The sequence below is a fragment of the Copadichromis virginalis genome, linkage group LG16 (genome assembly GCF_057382275.1).
Source record: "Copadichromis virginalis isolate Kocher_CV1m ecotype Utaka linkage group LG16, C_Virginalis_male_GT1.1, whole genome shotgun sequence".
Lineage (NCBI taxonomy): Eukaryota > Metazoa > Chordata > Actinopteri > Cichliformes > Cichlidae > Copadichromis > Copadichromis virginalis.
In genome coordinates, this window is record NC_140633.1 from 14679454 (window position 1) to 14701156 (window position 21703).

General features: G+C 41.2%; 1 protein-coding gene across 1 annotated transcript in view; it reads right to left on the minus strand.

The window, feature by feature from the left end:
- The window catches only part of vwa8 (von Willebrand factor A domain containing 8), an 84522-nt gene that overhangs the window by 21185 nt on the left and 41634 nt on the right, over positions 1-21703 (minus strand). Inside the window, exons 23-36 of the mRNA XM_085435499.1 lie at positions 20683-20818; positions 20081-20200; positions 19712-19917; positions 14672-14823; positions 12455-12563; positions 11978-12116; positions 10050-10237; positions 4707-4826; positions 4424-4488; positions 4217-4342; positions 4030-4139; positions 1289-1440; positions 720-924; positions 549-630 (exon numbers count right to left, since the gene is read on the minus strand). Of these exons, the coding sequence (XP_085291625.1) occupies positions 549-630; positions 720-924; positions 1289-1440; positions 4030-4139; positions 4217-4342; positions 4424-4488; positions 4707-4826; positions 10050-10237; positions 11978-12116; positions 12455-12563; positions 14672-14823; positions 19712-19917; positions 20081-20200; positions 20683-20818 (1910 nt within the window). The remainder of the gene's footprint in view (positions 1-548; positions 631-719; positions 925-1288; positions 1441-4029; positions 4140-4216; positions 4343-4423; positions 4489-4706; positions 4827-10049; positions 10238-11977; positions 12117-12454; positions 12564-14671; positions 14824-19711; positions 19918-20080; positions 20201-20682; positions 20819-21703) is intronic.

The window sequence follows — 21703 nt, forward strand, 5'->3', positions numbered from 1 at the left end:
TTTAGATAAGCAGGGACCATTGAGTTTTTATTCCACTCTTTTCTATTCCAGATCCTATGCAATTATAGTAATGATATTTATTCATGGTCTGTACAGATCTTATACTGGGCCTTGGGGCAGGCCTTCAGATCATCCTCTGAAACAAATGTTTTATCTCTTTCCACCCTTTAAAGCTGCCCCTCTTAAATAGATGATGGGAGGGGCTTCTGCGCTTACCGGCAGAATGGTGTACTTGAAATGACAATTTTCACATATGCTGGGTTAATTTTTTTGGAACCTGGTCCATGTTAAATATGAGTATCCATTTGTCTAAGAGACAAAAATTAGGGGGAAAAAAGCGTAATATGTCCTCTAAAAAAATTACAAGTTTCCAAGGTTGAACACATGTAAGATGCAGAGAAGATATATTAGCACTTTTGGGGTTTTTTTCTTTTATAGTGCAATGCTGTCACTGACCTCTAGCTGGAGCCAAAGGATGTAAAGTTACATTCTTGTTCTGAAAGTACTGCAGAATGAGGTAGTGAGGTAGTAAGACACCAGCGGTTTACCTTGGAACAGGAATATATTTGAGCTTCTTGGAGTTGAGATCAGTCACCTCCAGGTATGCTGCTGTCATTGGAGGTGTGACGTCTGCGTGGCAAAGAAAACTAATCTTTAAACTTTTGAAAACTTTCAAAACTTATATTTCCTGAAAACCTTTATGTAAGGTGAACTCTGACCTTTGGGGTACAGCTCTTTTAGGGGGACTTTGTTAGGTGGAAGAGCTCGAACCACCTGATTGACCGGGATCAGACCGACACAATTCTCCTGTTTGGCCGTGGCGCTCCGAAGCCCTCCTCTGAAGAATGCTTGAGCCCCGCTGTCACCACTCTTTATCGCTGATAGGTTGACGGGTCTTTTAAAGCTGTACACTTCATTAGGTGACTCATCAAGAGAAGAAATCCGAAGGAAAACGTCACTCTTAAGCCATCGGTCATACGCATTAGAGTAACTCACTCACAATGCTCTTTGTTTTCAATTAACATCTTCTCTAACGCTTTCATTTTTTCATACATGAATCAGGCAGATAAAATACAGACTCAAAGCTAGGCCTTGTCTTAGCTTTGACTTTCAAATAGGTTCCAAAAAAATGTTAACGCCACATGACCCCGCTTCCCTTCAAGCTCTATAGAGTTAAACTAGATATTTCTACTTCTAGTAGAAACATAAAAAGAAAGAAGACAGGAAACTGGAAAAAGAATTATTATTGTCACACAAATTTCTTCACCAAATTCCCTCATAATCTCACCATGAGATCTGGGAAGCCGACGATGAGCCGCGCGTAGGAATCTGTGTCAACCAGCACACGGTTAGGGGAAACAATCTTCTGGTTCAGAGCGGCACTCAGGTTCTCGTTGGGTAGCTGCTCACATGACAGCATCTGGGGTATAGACAACTCGGCTGCAGTGATGGACCAGCATGAGGTTGGTGGAACAGAAACATGAAAGAAAGCAGTGAGAAAAAGAAAGAAATAGAAACTTGTCCATTGGGGGAAACTGGGACTGAGTGTTGTCGAGGGTCACATCAATAAGCTGAACTCACTCGTGCTCAATATTAATTTTTATTTCTTTATAAGCCCTCGCTCCTTGGGAAATCAATTGCCCTACTTCTGAACTCAACTCTACTCAATCTTTGTACTTCATGTGAAGAATGCAGAAATGACATCATTTAGAAACCTGTCAAGAAGCTCCCGCATTTCCTCTTAAGAATACAATCCACTGAAGTGTGACAACTATGAGCTATAGACTTTTCAAATGACTAAACATTTGAAAATGTATTTAACTTATGGCCATTTAATGTATAAACTTAGAGGTCTGAAATACAGCTGTTATTAGTTTAATTCTCTCTATTTCAGTCTCCATGTTAATTGGGTCTTTAAGAACTGCTACACAGCAATACAGAAGAACATGAAAATCTGTTAAATAAACATAGGGAGATTGCGGTTTGCCATTAGGTGCGATTTTCCGAAAACACAAAATTTCATTTCATCTATATGGTGACGATTGCCAGCTTTATCTATCTTTTAATCGCTCTGACAGCTCCTCGGTTGGAGTCCTGCTTGATTGTCTTAGCGATGTTAAGTCAAAATTTCTAAAATTTTAACAAACGGAAAACTGAAGGAATTTTATTCGGTCTCAGTCGTTCTTTTGGTACCCCAGATGTTGACTTTGCTGCTCTGACCCCTGAAAAGCTCGGTTACTAATCTTGGGGTAAAAATCGACAGTGCGCTTTGTTTTGATGCCCACGTAAATGGCTTGGTGAAATCTTCATTCTTTTACCTCAGACGTCTGTCAGAGGTAAGCCTCTTCTCTCCAGGCGTGACTTGGAAACTGTCATCCATTCTTTTATAACCTCACGCTTGGATTACTGGAACTCCCTTTTAATAGGGGTTGGCCAGGGCGCTCTGTCACACCTGCAACTGGTGCATAATGCTGCAGCACGGTTTTTAACTGGTAAAAGAAAATTTGAGCAAATTACTCCAGTTCTGGCCTTCTTACAAAGGCTTCCAATTTAAAATCATTTTAAATTGTAAATCCTTAAACAGTTTGGCGCCTGTATATTTGTCCAATCTGCTGAAGCCCCCCTCGTTTACTCCGGTCAGCTGAGCAGCTGTTGCTCTCAGCCCCTAAATCGCGGCTGAAACTTGGAGGAGACTGAGAGTTCTTCTTCTTCCTCGTCACATTAGGCAATCTACTTCAGTATTGGTCTTTAAATCCAGGTTAAAAACAAATTTTTATCCGCTGGCTTTTGACTCAGTGAGTAACTGCCATTGTTAATTTATTGTTATTGATTTATTGTACTTTTTATATTTCTGCTGTACAGCACTTTGGCTGCCCATGTGCTGTTTTTAAAGTGCTATATCAATAAATTATGGTACGGTACAAAGATTATTTCAAAAGAGATTTCACTAATTACGATCAAAACGTGCAAACCTTTTAAGCGCAGTAGGACCCGCTTTGTTTGTTTGTTCTTTTTAGTTTCTTTGTGGCTTTTTTAGTCCATTTAAAAATGTGATGAATATAATGTTGGAGAAAAAAAAACAGTATATCCCACAAGTGGATATTTGACATATTTAAACAAGCAAACACTTTGAAACAGTCTCTAAAAGTTAAAGGTGATCTACGTGAGCAACATCACAAGTTATTAGCTTTTCAATTATTTATTGATAAAAATATAAACGGATATTCTTGAATGGAAAAAGTAAGTGCATATTTGGCCTCCAGACGCTAGCATTGAACAACATCTTGAAGTTGTTTTGCATATTTGTCCACCAGTTACTGACATCAGCTTTCTAAGATTTATGACCACAAGAAGTCAAAACTTGTAGAGAACATATCTTTATTGCTGGACTGACGTGTTTAGGCTTGTGGCTTTCATCAGTCAGGGTCATCAGGATCATGATGACCACGAAAACCCCGAAGACACGTCTTGTGGCCATCAGAGCTAAAGGCCACTAGTCAATACAGATTACATCTATCATTACAGCCCTCTTCCTCTGCTTGTCTACCACCACTATGTCCAGTTGATTAGCCGCCACCACTTTGCCTGTCTGTAACTGGAAGTCCTACAGGATCATAACTCGGTTGTTCTCAACAACTCAAAGGGGCATTTTCCATTTTGACCTTGGGACAGGCCATACTCAGCACAGGTATTCCTGTATATTATACAGGCTACCTGGTTCTGCTATTCCATGTATGCCCTGCCTGCTAGCATCCTGGACACTGTTGTTATGTGCTGGATTGTCTCTGGGTATCTTTGCACAGCCAGCACCAAGGATCTTGCCTGGTGTGATAGACCACAACATCCCAGGAACGACATCAGATCTGTGTCCAGAAGAGCACCAGTCTAGTTAAAGCTAAGATACTGCGCAGGACCATTAAGCTCCCAGACCTCTGGTAGAGGTCCCAAGCTTGAATGATAAAGACAAGAAAAGTAAGATTTTTCATTTCGACTCTGTGTGTGTGTGTGTCTGTGTGTATAAATATATACCTGAGCTTGTTCCATGGCCTGAGTTGACTGAGTCCTCACTGATGCTGTGAAGCTGACAGACTCCAGAGTCTTCAGCTGCCATGTGCATGGGCTTGGTCAGCAGGAACTTCCTATACAGTCAGACATGCACGATTATTTTAAAGTTCAATCCAGAGACCTGGACAGATATTTGAGATCCATTACTTACTTGTTAGAGTTGCTCTCCAGCAGCAGCCAGCGGTCCTCTGCCACCAGGAAGACAGACTTTAGGTTGATCGGAAGGGAGATGGAGTGAACTCGTCCCTCAAGCACATCCAGGACCTCCAGCTGGTTGCTGCACATGCAAAAGCAGCGACTGATACCACAGGACTTCAGGATGCTGGTGCTGTGTAACAATGTCATGGATGTAGTTTACCTGTCCTCCTTATAGAACAGAAGCCAGTTTTTGTGGGAGAAGTCACGACACATTTTATACCCTGCCTGCAGGCAACAATCACAGAAACAAAAACACATTAAGTTCAAATCTTTTCACGGAATGATCAGATGAATAATTGACAAGTCTTTTCATAATGCAGTCTAGTTCAATGTCAGATTTAAATCTAGTCACGTGGAAAAAATAAAGCCTTGAATGAAAAGCAAAGAGTTTACGAGCCACAAGTGAATTTAAATTTGTCTCTGGAGACACAGAGTCTTCTGACCTGTTGTTCCTTACTGTTCCACCAGTTCGACGATCTGCTGGAAGACTGATCACTGTCGGGGGAAATCATGAGCCTCCGCAAGGCGCCTGTCACCAAGTCCAAATGGAGCACTGTGTTACCCTAAAGAGACAGAAAGAGGAATTAAAACTGGAGAATACAACTGAGAGGAGCCTGAATTCTGGCTGGTTTTCAGGGGATCAAACACTTTTCTCACTCGGTGCAAATTATAACTTTTGTATAATATGTTTTTTGGTATGTGTTTTTTAAATGATATTCTGTCTCTCCATTAAAATTAAACCATAAAAATTAGAGTGTTAATTTGTCTATTTGGATGCCATTCACCACTACACCACAACGCACCACTGCAGGACTTTCCTAACTACAACTACACAGTTTTCAAACAAAGCTTGCTGACAAGAAAATACAAGCTCACTACACCAGCACTAGTAGTGTCATTCAGGACACTGATTTTAACATACAGCTGCTTTTCTACAAATCACTCGGCAGCTCTGTGCCTAAACACATGTCCAAAAAGCTAAATACATATTATATGAAATATTTTGTTATTTGAAAGACCTAGGAGTGTCTTCTCATGTTTTAAGGTTCAAAGGAAACCTGTAGTGAGGTGGGCAGCATTTTTACAGCCTAATCACTTGGAGATCCAACACTTTTGTATAACACAAAACTGTCAACACTGAATACAGTTGTCAGCAAGCGTACTTGGAAGATTGATGGAAAAGGTTGGTTATTAGTCTGCTAAGACAGCGGTCCCCAACCTTTTTTGCGCCATGGACCGGTTTATGCTCGACAATATTTTCATGGACCGGCCTTTAAGGTGGGTCATTCCCCTCATCCCCAGACTCTGCTTCCTCCTCGGAAGACGTGTCAGTGGGATTAAGGAGGTCCTCGAAGTATTCCTTCCACCGCCTGACAATTTTCCGGGGGCGAGGTCGCTGAGGCAGTTAAACAACTCCTTGGTGGCAGAGCCCCTGGTGTTGATGAGGTCCGCCCCAAGTTCCTGAAGGCTCTGGACGTTGTAGGGCTGTCCTGGTTGACACGCCTCTGCAATGTTGCGTGGAGATCAGGGGCAGTACCTGTGGACTGGCAGACCGGGGTGGTGGTCCCCATCTTTAAGAAAGGGGACCGGAGGGTGTGTTCCAACTACAGGGGGATCACACTCCTCAGCCTCCCTGGGAAAGTCTATGCCAGGGTGCTGGAAAGGAGAGTTCGTCCGCTAGTCGAACCTCGGATACAGGAGGAACAATGCGGTTTCCGTCCTGGTCGCGGAACACTGGACCAGCTCTTTATCCTCTCCAGGATACTTGAGGGTGCATGGGAGTTTGCCCAACCAGTCTACATGTGTTTTGTGGACTTGGAGAAGGCATTCGACCGTGTCCCTTGGGGTGTCCTGTGGGAGGTGTTGCGGGAATATGGGGTGTCTGGCCCATTGCTACGGGCCATTCGATCCCTATACAACCGTTGCAAGAGCTTGGTTCGCATTGCCGGCAATAAGTCGGACTCGTTCCCGGTGGGTGATGGACTCCGCCAGGGCTGCCCTTTGTCTCCGGTTCTGTTCATAATTTTTATGGACAGGATTTCTAGGCGCAGCCAAGTGGCGGAGGGCTTTCGCTTTGGTGGCCTCAGAATCTCATCTCTGAGTTTTGCAGATGATGTTGGCTTCATCGGGTGAGGGCCTCCAGCTCGCACTGGAACGGTTCGCAGCAGAGTGTGAAGCAGCGGGAATGAGGATCAGCACCTCCAAATCTGAGGCCATGGTTCTCAGCCGGAAAAGGGTGGAGTGCCCACTCCGGGTCGGGGATGAGTTCCTGCCCCAAGTGGAGGAGTTCAAGTATCTCGGGGTCTTGTTCGCGAGTGATGGGAGAAGGGAGCCGGAGATCGACAGACAGATTGGGGCTGCAGCTGCAGTAATGCGGATGCTGCACCGGTCCGTCGTGGTGAAGAGGGAGCTGAGTGTAAAAGCGAAGCTCTCAATTTACCGGTCGATCTACGTCCCTACCCTCACCTATGGCCACGAGCTGTGGGTAGTGACCGAAAGAACGAGATCGCGGATACAAGCGGCAGAAATGAGCTTCCTCCGAAGGGTGGCTGGCCTCTCCCTTAGAGATAGGGTGAGAAGTTCGGCCATCCGGGAGGGGCTCAGAGTAGAGCAGCTGCTGCTCCACATCGAAAGGAGCCAGCTGAGGTGGTTCGGGCATCTGACAAGGATGCCCCCTGGGCGCCTCCTGGGTGAGGTGTTCCAGGCATGTCCCACCGGGAGGAGGCCCCGGGGCAGACCCAGGACACGCTGGAGAGATTATATCTCTCGGCTGGCCTGGGAACGCCTTGGTATTCCCCCGGATAAGCTGGAGGAGGTGGCTGGGGAGAGGGAGGTCTGGGCCTCTTTGCTTAGGCTGCTGCCCCCGCGACCCGGCCCCGGACAAAGCGGATGAAGATGGATGGATGGATGGATGGACGGCCTTTAAGGTGTCGCGGATAAATACAACAAAATAAAACTAGTACCGGTACCGAAAAAAATACGATTTATTCATAACACACTGAAAAGACCCAGGAAAACCGAGTTAACGATAAAAACAATAATAAAACAACGCTGAAAACCGATAAACTGTCCCTGAGCTCATCAGTGACTAGGATTGTCTTTTGCTTCCAATAACCTCCATCTGTGCTCTTTTACACCACCCACACAGCTGATCGACTTCTTCTTAATTAGTTTCACTGAATTAACTAAATATTTCTTGATTTCAACTTGTAATTCCCTGTGTGGTCTCCTGTTTTTGTTAATTATGAGACAGTTTATGACCATTTCTGTTTAATACTATAAATCCTAGTGTTTATTTCCTCCAGTACAGTTCCTCCATCAACAGAGGGTGCTCTTCTTCCAGTGGAACCCTCTGGTTTGGGTGCTGATGTTCCTCTACATTCAACAAATGTGCCTGCTGCACTTTCAACTAATTCAATTCAAAGATAAACCGATTGCCCGTATGGGCTTCTGTGTTTGTATGCAGGATATTTGTGTGTGTGTGTGCGTGTGTGTTTTGGATGAACTGTGCAAAAGGCTTTCGTTTGTGACGCACAAGGATTCATCTTCAATTGAGTTTTATGAGAAGGAGCCACAGGGGAGCTGGCCTCGGGCCCGGCTACCCTGCTTCACGCTAATGGTTTCCTTATGGCCTCCCATTCCTGACACTCACACAGTGATACTGAAGACAGAGAGGGCAAACCCCATTTCCTGATTCTAAACATACACTGCCATTGGAGGAAGTATGTACATCTGAGAACACACGTGTGCATCCTGCATGTGGATGTATCTGCACTAAGATTTTGTGTATCTGAGGGATAAAAATATAACTACTATGTTTTCATACCCTTAAATGTACCATTGTGATGTCTTTAAATACTTTCACAAGACTGTGGATGCATTCATTCATGTGTGTATGCTTAGCACAATCGGCCAACCTCTGTAGATTATGTATCGGAATTTCAGGAGCGGGACCACGCCTCCAAATACGCTCCTTCCGGTCGTCATCTATATAGGTTCCCACAGTTCTGCAAGCTGTTCATTCTCGTTTACGTGCCCCACCCTCCCTCCCTCCTTGTTCTCAATTCTTTAACTTCTTCACTCCTATTTAAGTACAAGGGGATCTGCCAGGCCCGGGAGCCATTGCCAGTCCCCTTCGGGGCCTTCCCCAAACCGCAGCTCACTTCATGTCCAAGCATTCACCTTTACCTACTAAAATGCTGTCAAACCTAATATGAGGACGTGGAACCAGCTAGTGAAATGTGTGTGTGTGTGTGTGTGTGTGTGTGATGGTTTCCCTGATCTCCCTGGAAGGCCAATGACCTGCAAATGAACTTCATGTTGTCTGGACCTCTTCATTTTTAGACAGACGTAACATGATCCATCGCCACAGTATTTTTAGAAGTCCTCCTCTTGCCTAATATGCACCAGCTGTGGAAGTGTTCTGGTCGGAGAAACAGCCTACACACATTGTTCTTGTCTGACACTCTGCTGTCATAGGACAGGGTCTTACGGGGTAAGAGGGATTCAACGACCGACTCAACAACCACTAACCTCCAACCATTTTAAGAAGCGGACTTCTGCACAGCTATTTTAAATCTGTGAGGAATCTGTGGTTGTCCTCAAGAAATAAAAAAAAAAAGTTTAAATACCAGTGTTGTGTAAGTGTCCGGTTACTGGATTGTAAACAAGAACGTTAGACAAAAATGGTTAGACTAGGGTTCCTCAGTGAAGACCAACAGATGCAAGTGCACCCTTTCTATACCACTAAAACTACAAAACATACTTAATGGTGATTCTTTTCATTTATGTGTGTGTGTGTGTGTGTTTTTGGTTTTGTTGTTTTTGTTTTGACTCCCCTCCACTACCCTGAAGACACACTGTTGTGGGTTTTGACCACTGGGGGTGCTGTACAGCTTTGATGAATAAATCATCTTCTGGAACTCAGACGTTTATATCAATTGCAAAAGCCAGTCAAGTTTGATGCTGTTAAAGTTAGCAACACCCAAACGTATATTTGACCAGTCACGGAGGCTCCACTACCACCTGTCTAAGACAGACCAATCACTTCAAGGACACGAGGTTTCCTGACCACATTTATAAAAGCGCCTGACACCATACCAGGGATTGTTGATAAATAAAGAAGAACGGTCTGTGGCCACCACCTGGAGTTGCTACTCCAGTGCACCTGCTGTCACCTTCATTTGCACCAAAGCAGGTGAAATAGATTCATAATGGTTTATGGTTCCTAACTGGACAGAGAGATATCCCTGAAGGTTAACTGACTTTGTGCTATACTGTGATGATCCAGTGTTTCCTTTTTATGGAGTACCTTGTGCTAGCACATCTATTTGTGTGATGCACTCATACTGTATATGAATCAACCTGCTAGCGAAGCCAGACACTTTGACATAATGACTTCAACCTCATGATGGTCGTCAAAATACTTTTGTATACAGTCTATGGTTGAAAACTGAAATCATGATAACATAGCAAAATGTACAAACTGATCAAAGTGGGCAAAAACTGAAAAATGTCACCTTGTCCATAGGTATGTTAAGTGTTACAAGCTACAAGCCTTTTAGGGAGTGTGTGAGAAATGTCAGCACAGAGCAAGCCCCAAACCCCACTTCCCTTTGAACAGGCATTTAGAGCAGTTTGGATAAACGGCCATTGGGCTGTGGTGAAAATGTGTAACATTAACAATGAAAATCTCATTGGGTACATTAATTTCATTCACTCGATCTAATGCAATCTAATCATGCAAACATGTCTTTGTGTACATGTGTATATATTTGTCTGCCAACCTGTTCCTCGTGCAGCACCACCTGTCCATCCAGTGGACTCCCAAGTGGAGCAACCGTAACAAAGGGCTGCCAGACACCACTGATGGTCCTGGGGAAGACATCGTAGAGCTCTATGCACTTGATAGTTTCCCCACGCTCCTTCATGGAGTACAGGGACACTGGGTTACAGGTGGCCACATACAGCACATCTGTCAAAACAAAGATTGAATGCATTCTCTGAATTGAGCTACTGCAACAGGCAGTACATTTCCCAGAATGCAAGGTGCTAATTAAATAGAGTAATGTTACTCTGCAGCTGTCGTGTCGATGCAAAATGGTGACAATCTGAAATTAGAGGTGGTCATCATTGATCGAATATATAGGGATTAATAAATACACTGTAGGGGTGATTTCTGACACAACCGATGTTATAATGGACACATGGCACTCAAGTGATTCTGGATTGAACTGATGAAAGAATTCTGCAGGAGACCAAAAACTTATTTGGGGGTGAATTCAGCAAACCTTTGAAGTTTAAAATCGGATTTTTAAGGAAATTCTGTAAATGTAAAGTTTGTAAATCCTGATGAATACTGAAATAAATCTAAATACACTTAGATAAAGTTTCAAAATAGCTACCCAACTGAGTGCATACAGGTGTTTTAAGATGGCTCGCATGGTGTGAGGCTTGCTTTAAAGGTTTTTTTTTTTCTTTTTTACCTCCAATGTGAAGTCTGACAGGTGCTTTTCAGTATGCTTCTGATTAGGCCACCTAAAGCTGATATAAAGCTTCTATAAACTTCTATGTTTTCTTATATATTGGTTAGTTGATATCATCGGCCAGTATGGACTTACTGCAAAGATATGAGGATATATGTTGTCCAGTATGTATGGACTGATTCTTATACAGCGCCTTTCTATTCTTCTAGAGCACTCAAAGCACCTAATATAAGATCCCTCATTCACCCATTCACTCCAGCACTTTTTTCTTCTATGTTTAAGTTCTTTTGTATCTAATGGGATTAGTATCTTGCCCGAGGATATTTGGCATGCAGACTGGAGCAGCCAGGAATCCAACCACCACTTTTCCGATTAGTAGATAGCCTGCTCTACCTCCTGTGCAACAGCCACCCTTGTGCATCAATGTAACACTTGTGATTGTCTCTTTTATAGAGCATGGTGCAGAAAAAGACATCTGGGGTGATTTACAAATGGTGTCATCACATAGTTTGTTAAGCAGAGTTACGTCCTCTCAGCACTGCCTGCAGCACATGTAGCAGAGTAGCACCACAGCTGAACAAACATGGCGCAAAGTCTAACCGTGTGTCCGTGGTAAGTTTCCAACTACTTTAAACTGTAAATTACTGAAAAGTTGTAACAGTAACTCCATCCTTAATAACTCAAGAACCAATAACTCAGGGGAAAAAAACAGTATTAAAAATCCAATCTCTTCTAATATCTTTTTGTTTTTAATTTTACTAAAAATTCTATAATTAGGAATTTTTAATTACCTTGTTAAATTTCCAGGTGTTTTTTTTTAAATGTTCTTCTGTCGTTAGTGATTTTCCTATTGGTCTAATTACTTTTTAAATACATGAATCCATTCTTCATTATGTCATGTTAATGGTATCCTGTCTTCTTCCAGTTTATGATCACTGTCACTGCATATCTTGTGCTTTTCCTCTCCCTTACACAGCTGCACACTGTTTCCAGTACATACTTCAAACAGTTTCCTTGCTTCATCCTGTACTGTCCACACACACACTGAGGCCTAGGGTAAACGTTTTTTATTGTTGTTATTCCTTCCTGTATATAGCACCTTATTTACTTCATGATGCTTCACCCACTGAAATCTCTAAAGCATCACAAAGAAAAGAACATCTGATAACACAGACTCGAGGAGGGACTGCTTAATAACGTGCGCAAGTTTGTGTTTGCTTGTATAATACCATCTTTGGTGGTGACGTCACAGATGATGTTAACTTCATTCATGGGAATCTGCCAGTGGGCTTTCTCTTCAGTGAAACTCAAAGCCCTGCTTTCCTGCCTGTTGCAGGGGTACTTCTGGACACGCAGAAACACTGGGCCCTGGAAACAGACGTCAGACACTTATAGCAGTGCGCACGTACTCACAATATATCAAAACAAGTCATACTATTGCAACAACATGGCACACTCTAGTGTTCTGCTTGCAGCTTAAGTGCGAAAGAGTTAAAAGAGTACATTTGATAAGCAATGTAACCAGAGGAACCATTTGGGTTGTGGATGAACATCTTGATACATTTCTTACGTTAAAAACTCACTGCTGTCAGTCTTTTGTAGCTGGGAGGAATGTAAGATAACCACAGACACTCACTTTGAGTACTGGTCCAATACACGAGAAGTGTGGGGCATCACACTGTAATAACCTGTCTTCATGTGTATACCTTGACATCTATGGGCCGTGTGTCCGTGGGACACAGTAGTTTGCGTCGAGTGTTGCCACCTTGGTTTATGGTCCAATATCCTGTCATCTTGACCTCCGGCAGCGGAAACCTAAAAATTGAAGGTCACATGATAACTCCACTGTAAGGCCTGCAAAATGTAATTTATAATAAGAAAGTACTGGCACAGATGCATGGAAGTTTTTTGTTTTTTTCTGGGTGTGGGTACTGATGTTGTGATTTCTCATTTTGGAAATGGGAAACGATTTTGCTTGCCCACATCAATTAAGATGAACTCAGCCTACTTAAGGGCTCAACGTGGCTGCCACAAACTGACTTCAGATGTGAGCCTTATCCTGTTACAAGCTAGATTTTTAAAAGAAAGACTTTGAAATGTGATCCCATTGTCTCAAGAAAGGCTAAAGTCAACATATTCAGAACAAGCGTCTATGTGTTTGTGTCTGACCAGATGTCCACTGGTTTTCCCATGAATCTTATTGGCTGCAGGTGGAGTGAAAAATGCATCAGTACCACAAAAAAAAAAAAATTCTGGAGGATAGACAGTTCTCTAATCATAAGCATTTCTATGAATGGAAAAGCAGAAAGAGAAATTACTCTTTGTTTTCCATTTCCAAATCTGAATGGACAAATGTTTGCTGTGATGTGGGTAGAGAAACTAGTCTGATAAGGTGTTTAAGATGGGTGATGACAGAAGAGTAATTTAACGACTTGGATTGATGTCGGTACAGACATAACAGGAAAATACTTGTTTCTGCCCTGTTTGTTTCAGGATTTACTTGTTAATGAGATATGAATGTGTATTTATAAATGTGATACTTAAATAAAACCACAGGAGACAGAAGAAACAAATATTTTCCTTTATTTAAAAGACAAAGCTGTACATTGTGAGGCAATGGGGTTGATTTCAGAATAGATTTTTCTTATAAATAGGTTTTAGAATAGATCTTTGTTTATTTAACACTTCAGGAAGCATTGTGGAGACTTCATGAAAGCCTAAAGATCTAATAGAAACCACTCATACAGTTCAAGGCAGCATCAACCGAGTTCAAGCCTTTCAGGAATTCAATGCCAACAGTCAACAACATTTTAAAATTACAAAATGATGCCTGACAGTCACACACTCACGTGGAACAGTCCCTGAAACCGCCTACCTCTCAGAAGCCACTTTCAGTTGGCAAGTTTCTGGAAAGGTTCTTTGAAAGGCAACAACAAAACTACCAACACAACAAAAACCACTGGCATTAAGACAAACTCCGGGGGAACAATTATGCTGAAAAATCTATGCATTAAAAGATTGCATGGCCAGGATTACTACTGCATGTCTTCTGCATCTTTGAGTTGCTCAGCTCACTACAGAGTGCCTTCCACTCGCATCGCACTAATTTAGTGAAGTATTTCACTATATCTCTTTGTAATATGTAATAAGAGAGACATTTCTCTGTGATTCATTTGCAGCGTTCAGAGCCAGCTCCAAACCAGAAGACAGATTTGTGTGCCGGGGGCCTGTGTAGGAGGGGCAGCACCGTGAAGAATGCACTAATGGAGAAGAGCATCTTGCATGCACGGCAAATATTGTACACTGTGCACGTCTGCCATCACTTTACCAGACTGAGGAAGCTAGCAGGGTTGATTATTCACATTTGAATGGGCATCATATTAGATTATATTTCCACTGTGTGTTAAGCATCGATAGTTTTTGATATATTTAAAATAGCTGACATGCTAAGATAAACTCTGAACAAATCAAGTAATGACAAGTTTAGGTTCCATTATTTAAAACCGCTTCTGACAGATTTCTAATTTTATGAGGGATAAAGGTTTGGATTAACAAGAAAAACGGATCCTCTGTGGAACTGATAAAGATCCGAGATAAGGCTCTACTCTGCGATCATTCTGAGCAGCGCCACACATCAGCTAGCACCTTTTATAGTATGACAAACCCCAAATCTTGATCTGCTCCATCGTTGACTATGTGTTCGTCATGTATTTTGGTCCATCCAGCTATTATTATCCCCCTGTGAGGCTCTGTGACCACAGTTCTAACAGTGCAACAATCTGATTCTGTCTGTGTGTGTGTCACGTAATTGATGTGCCTCTAATGTGTGTGTGTGTGTGTGTGTGTGTGTGTGTGTGTGTGTGTGTGTGTGTGTGTGTGCGTGCGCGTGTCTTGTCAAACATCTTGTGCTCCCGATGCCTTACTCCTTAGCCAGCTTGACAGAGCTGGGCTTGGCTCCAATGGGAATCCCGTGCTTGTGCAGTGCTTCAATTAGAACCTCCCGCATGTCTTTGTTGTATGAGTCAAAGTCAAAGACGTTTCTCACCACGTTGGCCAGACCCTCATCGGGAAATTTCTAGCGGGAGGTAAAGGAGAGTAGGAAGGAAAGGCCAGAGAAGAGGAAGTAAAAGAGGAAGGGTCACCAGGGAAAGAAAAGGAAGAGGAAGGAAGGACACAGAGAGTAGGAGGGGGAGAAACAATGATAATGACAGGTGGGAGGTGGGAGTTATGGAAAAGGGGGCAGAGACAAGGAAAATTAATATGATTTTCAGCTCCTTAACAGGGGTCAACGCAGGGAAAGTTTGGGATAAGACATAAGAAACGAAGATTAGTCATCTCTAAACTCTGAACAATGACAGACAACAGCATCTTTGCTCCGTCTTTGATGATAATTACAGACTCCAGTTCTAATGCCTAAAAGCATTTTCTGTATTACAAAGCAAACATGGTGGCACATTTGAGAATGATACTACCTACGTACTGTACAAGTGATGTTTCCTGGCAGCTTAGAGCAGTCCTTGGATTACTTGTATACATGCTGACTTCAATATTTGATACTTACGCCAGTTTAATATGAGAATCCACCACTGGAAGAATATATTTACAGTATGACAGACAATAGAGGAAAGAAGAAATGGTCTTTTTTAAAACAGCAGATTTCTGATGCTTTCTTTTATATAAGCAGACAACAACCTAAAACATTGTTGGAGTGAAGATTTTGGTGACAGACTTTCTTTTTTTTTTTTTTACAATACCAAACCAGCACAGGGGTTTGGAACTGTTTGTGTGCACACTGAATATTTAACACCTTTACCAACATACTTATTTTTAAGATCTGTTTTTGGTAATGTAAAAAATATGAACAATAAGTGTAATATACCATGTTTGTCTGATTAGAGTATTATGAATAAGCAATGAAGGGAGAAGTAAAGACAGACATTACAAATCTAATTTGATAGCTGCTTTCAGTACTTGACAGTTATTGAATATTTCAGAAATTTTTCAGACTATATTTCCAGGCATAGAAGTGCTTGACAGCAAGGTGGAAATTAACATAATAGCTGCAAATACGAATGCATCCCCTGCCCTTTCAACTCCTTACTGCAATATATCTTCAGTTCTGATGTGAGTAATCTTCATGCCATTATTAGGACCATAATTGCACTTTTAAGCCTCCATATTACAGTGTACTTATACAGTCCAGTGAATCGCTGCACAGTCAATAGCAGTCTCTCCCAGTAGGTTACAGCTGACTATAGAGCACTGGGCTGCATCGATCACGATGGTATAAATTAAGGTTAAAATAGCAATGAAGGCATAAAACGAGCTATTTAGAGTACAGCTAAATTGAAATGATTCCCTGTCACACCCAGTCATTCAGACATCAATTTTTGAGTGACTGGGAGGTCACTCAAATATGAGCTGGTCTCTGTACACTAAACTGTTGATCTATAGTGCAAGCTTTAATGCTTAATCCCCTCTCCTTCTCTTCTTTTGGAGTCTGTCCTTTTTGTGCTCTATAGCGTGTACATTTCTGAAGAATGTAACCACAAGGAGGCATGGTAATGTGACAGCTCTGCATGCAGCCATTCACTTGCTTTTCTTTTTCCAGATGATTGAGCTGAGAGGATGATGGTAAACAGCAGCTTATAGCTATTGATGGTGGGAGACTGTTAATGTAAACAGCATGCGCTCTGTAATGTGGCTCCATACTGTTCGTCTGAAGGTGGAAAACGGAGTAGCTGCTCAAAAGACTATGGTATCAAAGGGATAAAAAAGATTTGAAAATATGGTGACAATCACTTCTAAAACCTTGTAAAATATCATTCTAAATGTAAAACAAAACATCTACTCATTGAAGAAAGTCTAGCAATTTTATACTATACAAATATGTCGCTTTGATGACATATTGATGATCATCTCGCCTATCTCCTAAGTCGGTTTGTGGTGCACATCTGTGGGCTCTGAATACTAGGAAATTAGAGGGTTAAAGAGAGGAATCGGTGGCCGGAGAAAGAAAGACATGACAAATGAGGGTGGAGGGACTTTTAAGCTCCTATGGAATGGACTGGAAAATTCCTTTTAAGAGCACAGCCAATGTAACATATGATACTAATTATTTTAATGTTGGAAACCACAGTCCTGCATCAGGCAATTTAAGGCGGAGCCATTATGCTTGTCTTTACGATATACACATCACAAATTACAAAAAGATTCGGTACACTGTGAAAAATGTATATTAAAAAAAATGCAGTGATTTGCATATCTTACCTAAGCCACATTTTACTTACAAGAGAATACAGAAAATATATTGAATGTTTAAACTGAGAAAAAGTATCATTTTAAGAAAAAAAATAAGAGCATTTTGAATTTGATGGCAGCTACAGGTCTCAAAAACAGTTGTGACTGGGCCATTTTTATCACAGTGTAGCATCGCCTCTTCTTTTAACATCAGTCTTTAAAAGTTTAGGAATTGAGAAGAGAGCTCTTGGACTTTTGGGAGAGGAACGCTATCCCATTCTTGTCTCATATAAGAGTTTAGCTGCTCAACGGTCCTGGTTCTTCTTGGTCCTATTTTTGTGTCACGATGCTTCATTTGATGAAAGCCCTCTGACTCTTCTATTATGAAGCCATGCCATTATAATATATATGGAGTATGCTTTCTATCATTGTCTAGCTGAAATACGCAAGGCTTTTCCTGAAAAAGACACCTGGATCTTGTGGTAAAACCTGTATTTACCTTATAGTATGGATGGTACCTTTCCAAGCTGCCAATAAATGAGCCATGATAAGATTCTACTTTTTAGTCCAGAGGACGCAGTGTCCATGTTTTCCAAAAAGAATTTCAAATTTTGATTTCTCTGACCACAGAACAGTTTTCACTTAAAAAAGCTTTGGCCCAGAGACAACAGTGGTGTGTAAGGATTTTGTTCACACGATAGAGCTTTAACCTGTATTTGTGGATGGCACAGTGAACTGTGTTACTGAACCCCAAGAATCACATCTGTTTTCACTGCAGTGCTGCCTGAGGGCCTGGAGATCATGTTCATTTATTATTGATTTTCAGCCTTATCCCTCGGGCAAAGAGATTTCCCCAGTTTCTCTGACTCTTCTGATGACATTATGTACTGAGGATGATGAGATATTAGCTTTTTGCACACTGGTACCCATCTTCACTTCTGAGAATCTCTGCCTCTCTGAGACGCTCTTTTTACACCCTAACATGTTACTAACCAATGAACCCAATTAGCTGCACAATGTTCCGCCAGCCGTCTGTTTCTACAATAGCACCACTTACCTTTCCAGCATTGCCCTAATCATAACTTTTAAAAGACGTGTTGCTGTTATCAAATTCAAAATGCCCTCATTTGTTTTCATTAAATAGTAAAATGTCTTAATTTAAAAATTTGATATATTTTCTGAATAAAATGATGATTTCTATTTTTAATTTCATTTTACACAGTATACAAACCATTTTGGATCCAAGGTTGTATATAACGCTCCAGTGGTGCATGCTCTTATAAAAACATGGTCAAGGTTTGAAGTAATGTGTTTAAGCTATGTAAAAGTATATATATATATATATATATATATATATATATATATATATATATATATATATATATATATATATATTTTTTTTTTTTTTTTTTTTTTAATTTTTTTTTTTAATATTTTTTTTTTAACTACATGATGTTTATTTGTTTTCTTATAGGTTGTTTTATATTACGTTCCTTATTTAAAAACTGTATTTTCTTTGTTTCTGGGAAATTCTAAATTAAAAAAAAAAAAAAAGCTATGTACAAGTAATCCACATGAGTCAAAGGTTCACACGTCAGACTGCTCTAAATGCTTTGTTTCACACTTCTGTAGCTCTGTCTGATGTAACAGAGGGGATGCCACGAACATCAATACTGCTATTTCTAGATACCAAAGTTCTATAATAATACTTTTTTTTGTTTTAGTACTACAGGTACAGTAGATAGTACATGTACCAGCTGGGGCAGCATAGTCTTCTCAATGTTCTAGTCATGCTGATGAATGAAAAGAAGGACACCCACAAGTTCAAGAAAAAGTGTGCAAGGAATAGCAATAACTGCAATGGAAGATGGTGACTAGTCCAGCTGTTGTCACAGCTCTGCTCTGACGTGGTTATAAGAAAGATAAGAGTTTAGTATGGAAGCACTTTTCATTTGAAGCAGATGACCAAGGGCAATATGCAAACAATCCTATCATGCTTCTCAGACCCAGGCAGGAAATACTTGCAGTATAGTGACAGACCTAAAACCATCTGTTCAAAGAATTCAAGTTGACAAAATTTCAGTTAGTAACATATAGTTACTATATGTTACTGAGTTAGTAACATATGTTGTTACATATAGTAAGAACATCCAAAGTATTATCCTTCTTGTTTAGATGTTTTTTTCTTCAAAACAAAGTTCAGGTTTAAGTACATGCAATAGCTTAATTATATTGGTAAAGGTACAGACTACTACATTTCCTGTATTGTGACATTCCTAGTAGAGAGGGGGCATATTTAATATGGTCATCTCAGGCATAGAGGTCTGGCTGGGGGCGCGGAAGCCCCACCCACCTGTTACTCAAACCTCTTTTTTTTATATCATTGATAGCCAATCAGAAGAAACCTGGCTTAAAGGAACAGAGCTAAAACATAGATTCGATTTTTTTGAACTCTCAGTCAAGTAACGCCACTTTACAAGAGGATAAAAACATGGCGATACCGTTGATCCCTTTAACTGACAGTTAGCTGTATGTTTAAGCTGTAAGCTTCTGAAAGTGGACCAAAGCACAGACACCCTCTCTCCTCTCGGAGACAGCTATATTTTGAGGAGACTCTCTTACATTATTAAAGCACTAGCAGTTCAGGATTCAGGTCGCATAAATGTTATGAATTATTAATAAAAGGTAGTCAGTATGTACCGTATTTCAGTGTGTCTTCCTACCTGGAGGTGTTTGACAATGTTGACCACCTCTCTAGTAGAATAGGGGTAGTTGATGGTACCCTGGTCGGCCAAGGACCTGAGCTCTCCAAAAGCTGCCACGAGCTTTTGCAACGTAGCATCGGGAACATCGGGGCCATACTGTTTTAGCATAGCCAGCTCCGCTTTGGGCTTCGGGTTGTCCACAGCATGGCAGCTAAAAATATCGCCTGGTACAAAATACAAGACAGAATTTAATGTGTTTCTCTCCATATACAATATTCGATACCCAGGGCAAAAAAAAAAGTTAAGTGTTTATCTATTTTTAATGTGTTGGGGTATTAATGTTGTAGGAAAAGCCTCAGTTTCAGTTGTGCGTGTGTTTTTGGGTACCTAGAGCTCCAAAGAAGTCATTGCCCAGAAAAGGAAAACCAGGTCTGTTAGCTAGGACGATCATCCTGAAGTCTGGGTGCATAATTATGGTGTCAGGCCTCCCCTCGGCTTCACGTGGACCTGTGGAACAGACAGTTGTTGTCTACACATGACCAAAACAAACACAGTTTCATCTCAGTCTGTTTCTGTATGAATCTCCTTTTTTACTCTCAGTGTTTTAATTTGTGTCACAGATTTTCACACACACCTCTACTACGCTGACAGCCTGAAGGTCGTGTTTATGAAGTCTCAAGATTGCGTTACATTCCACTAGGAGGATGAGCCTCTCAGGAATGGAGTAGCTGTCAGCAGCCCATGTGATTACATGGGAATATGTGGAAAAACTAAATGTTTACAGAGCAGCGTGATCCAAAATCTGTTGGTACCTGTCCATAAAGGCTTTTATCCTAAGCTTCCTTCAGTGGCCTGCATCTGATGTTCCACTCGTGTTTGCCTTGTAGTACATGCAGTCGTTAATTCGTCGTAAAAACAGTTCTCGTTCTGAATCTGGGACATGTCTGCTGTCAAGGTGTGTGCATGCATGAATGTGCGTATGAGTGCACCTGAGATGATTCTGCGTCCATCAGCCAGGATCATCTCTCCGCTCTCCACCAGGGTTTTGAGAATGCAGGTGACGTTTGTAGGAGCTTTGTCGGCCTCATCTATCACTAACACAAGGCCAAACTTCACTGCCTTTACCTGAACACAGACAACACACACAAACATACACACACATGCCATTTGACTAACAAAAAAGCACAACTGCTGTTACAGTTGGGAAAAAGCTGATGATGAAGATGCTGTCCCAGATAGAAAGAGTTCATGTGGTGAATACATATATCAAACTGGCCTACACATTCACAATCCACCCTCACAGGTTTTTTCACTTATTTTGACTAAGTAGTCCTAATTTTGGGATTGTGTAGGTGTGCATCACAATGTACTAAAAGCTCTGGACACTGTGTTCTGAGAAGTCATCAGATATGCTCCTATGAAAGCTGCTTATTCGACACATAAGTTGAGAAAGTTCTTAGGCATATGGGAGACACAAATACCACAGTTTCTTCTCTGCTGGCGATTAGAACAACAAAGCTACTATTATGTATTTTTATTTTCATGTATTTCATGGAGTAAACCATTAAGAAGCCTGCCATTGTCAAGCAAAATAATCCTTTTTTAAAATCTTGATCTAAAATGGCCAAGATGGATATCTTTCTCTGAGATTAAAAAACAACAAATAATGTTCACACACAACTCTGTGCCACTGCACCCAGAAACGTAATACACTATTGATGATTTTGTATCTTTCACTAAAAAGTCCAGAAAATAAGACAAATCACTGGTAATCATAAGTGGAATCCAATGACAGTCCCTGAGCATTCACATACTGTTATACATAATATTATATATTTACATGTATGAGTCCTCAAGGCTCCATCCTTGGATCTTTCATACTTACATATACACCCTTTCTCTATCTCAGATGTTGCATTCATATTACATTTCATTCTTATTCACACCGCACACATCAGTGTCACCTCAGGACTACTGAGCCCTACACTTGAAATTAATGAGTGGATGTGC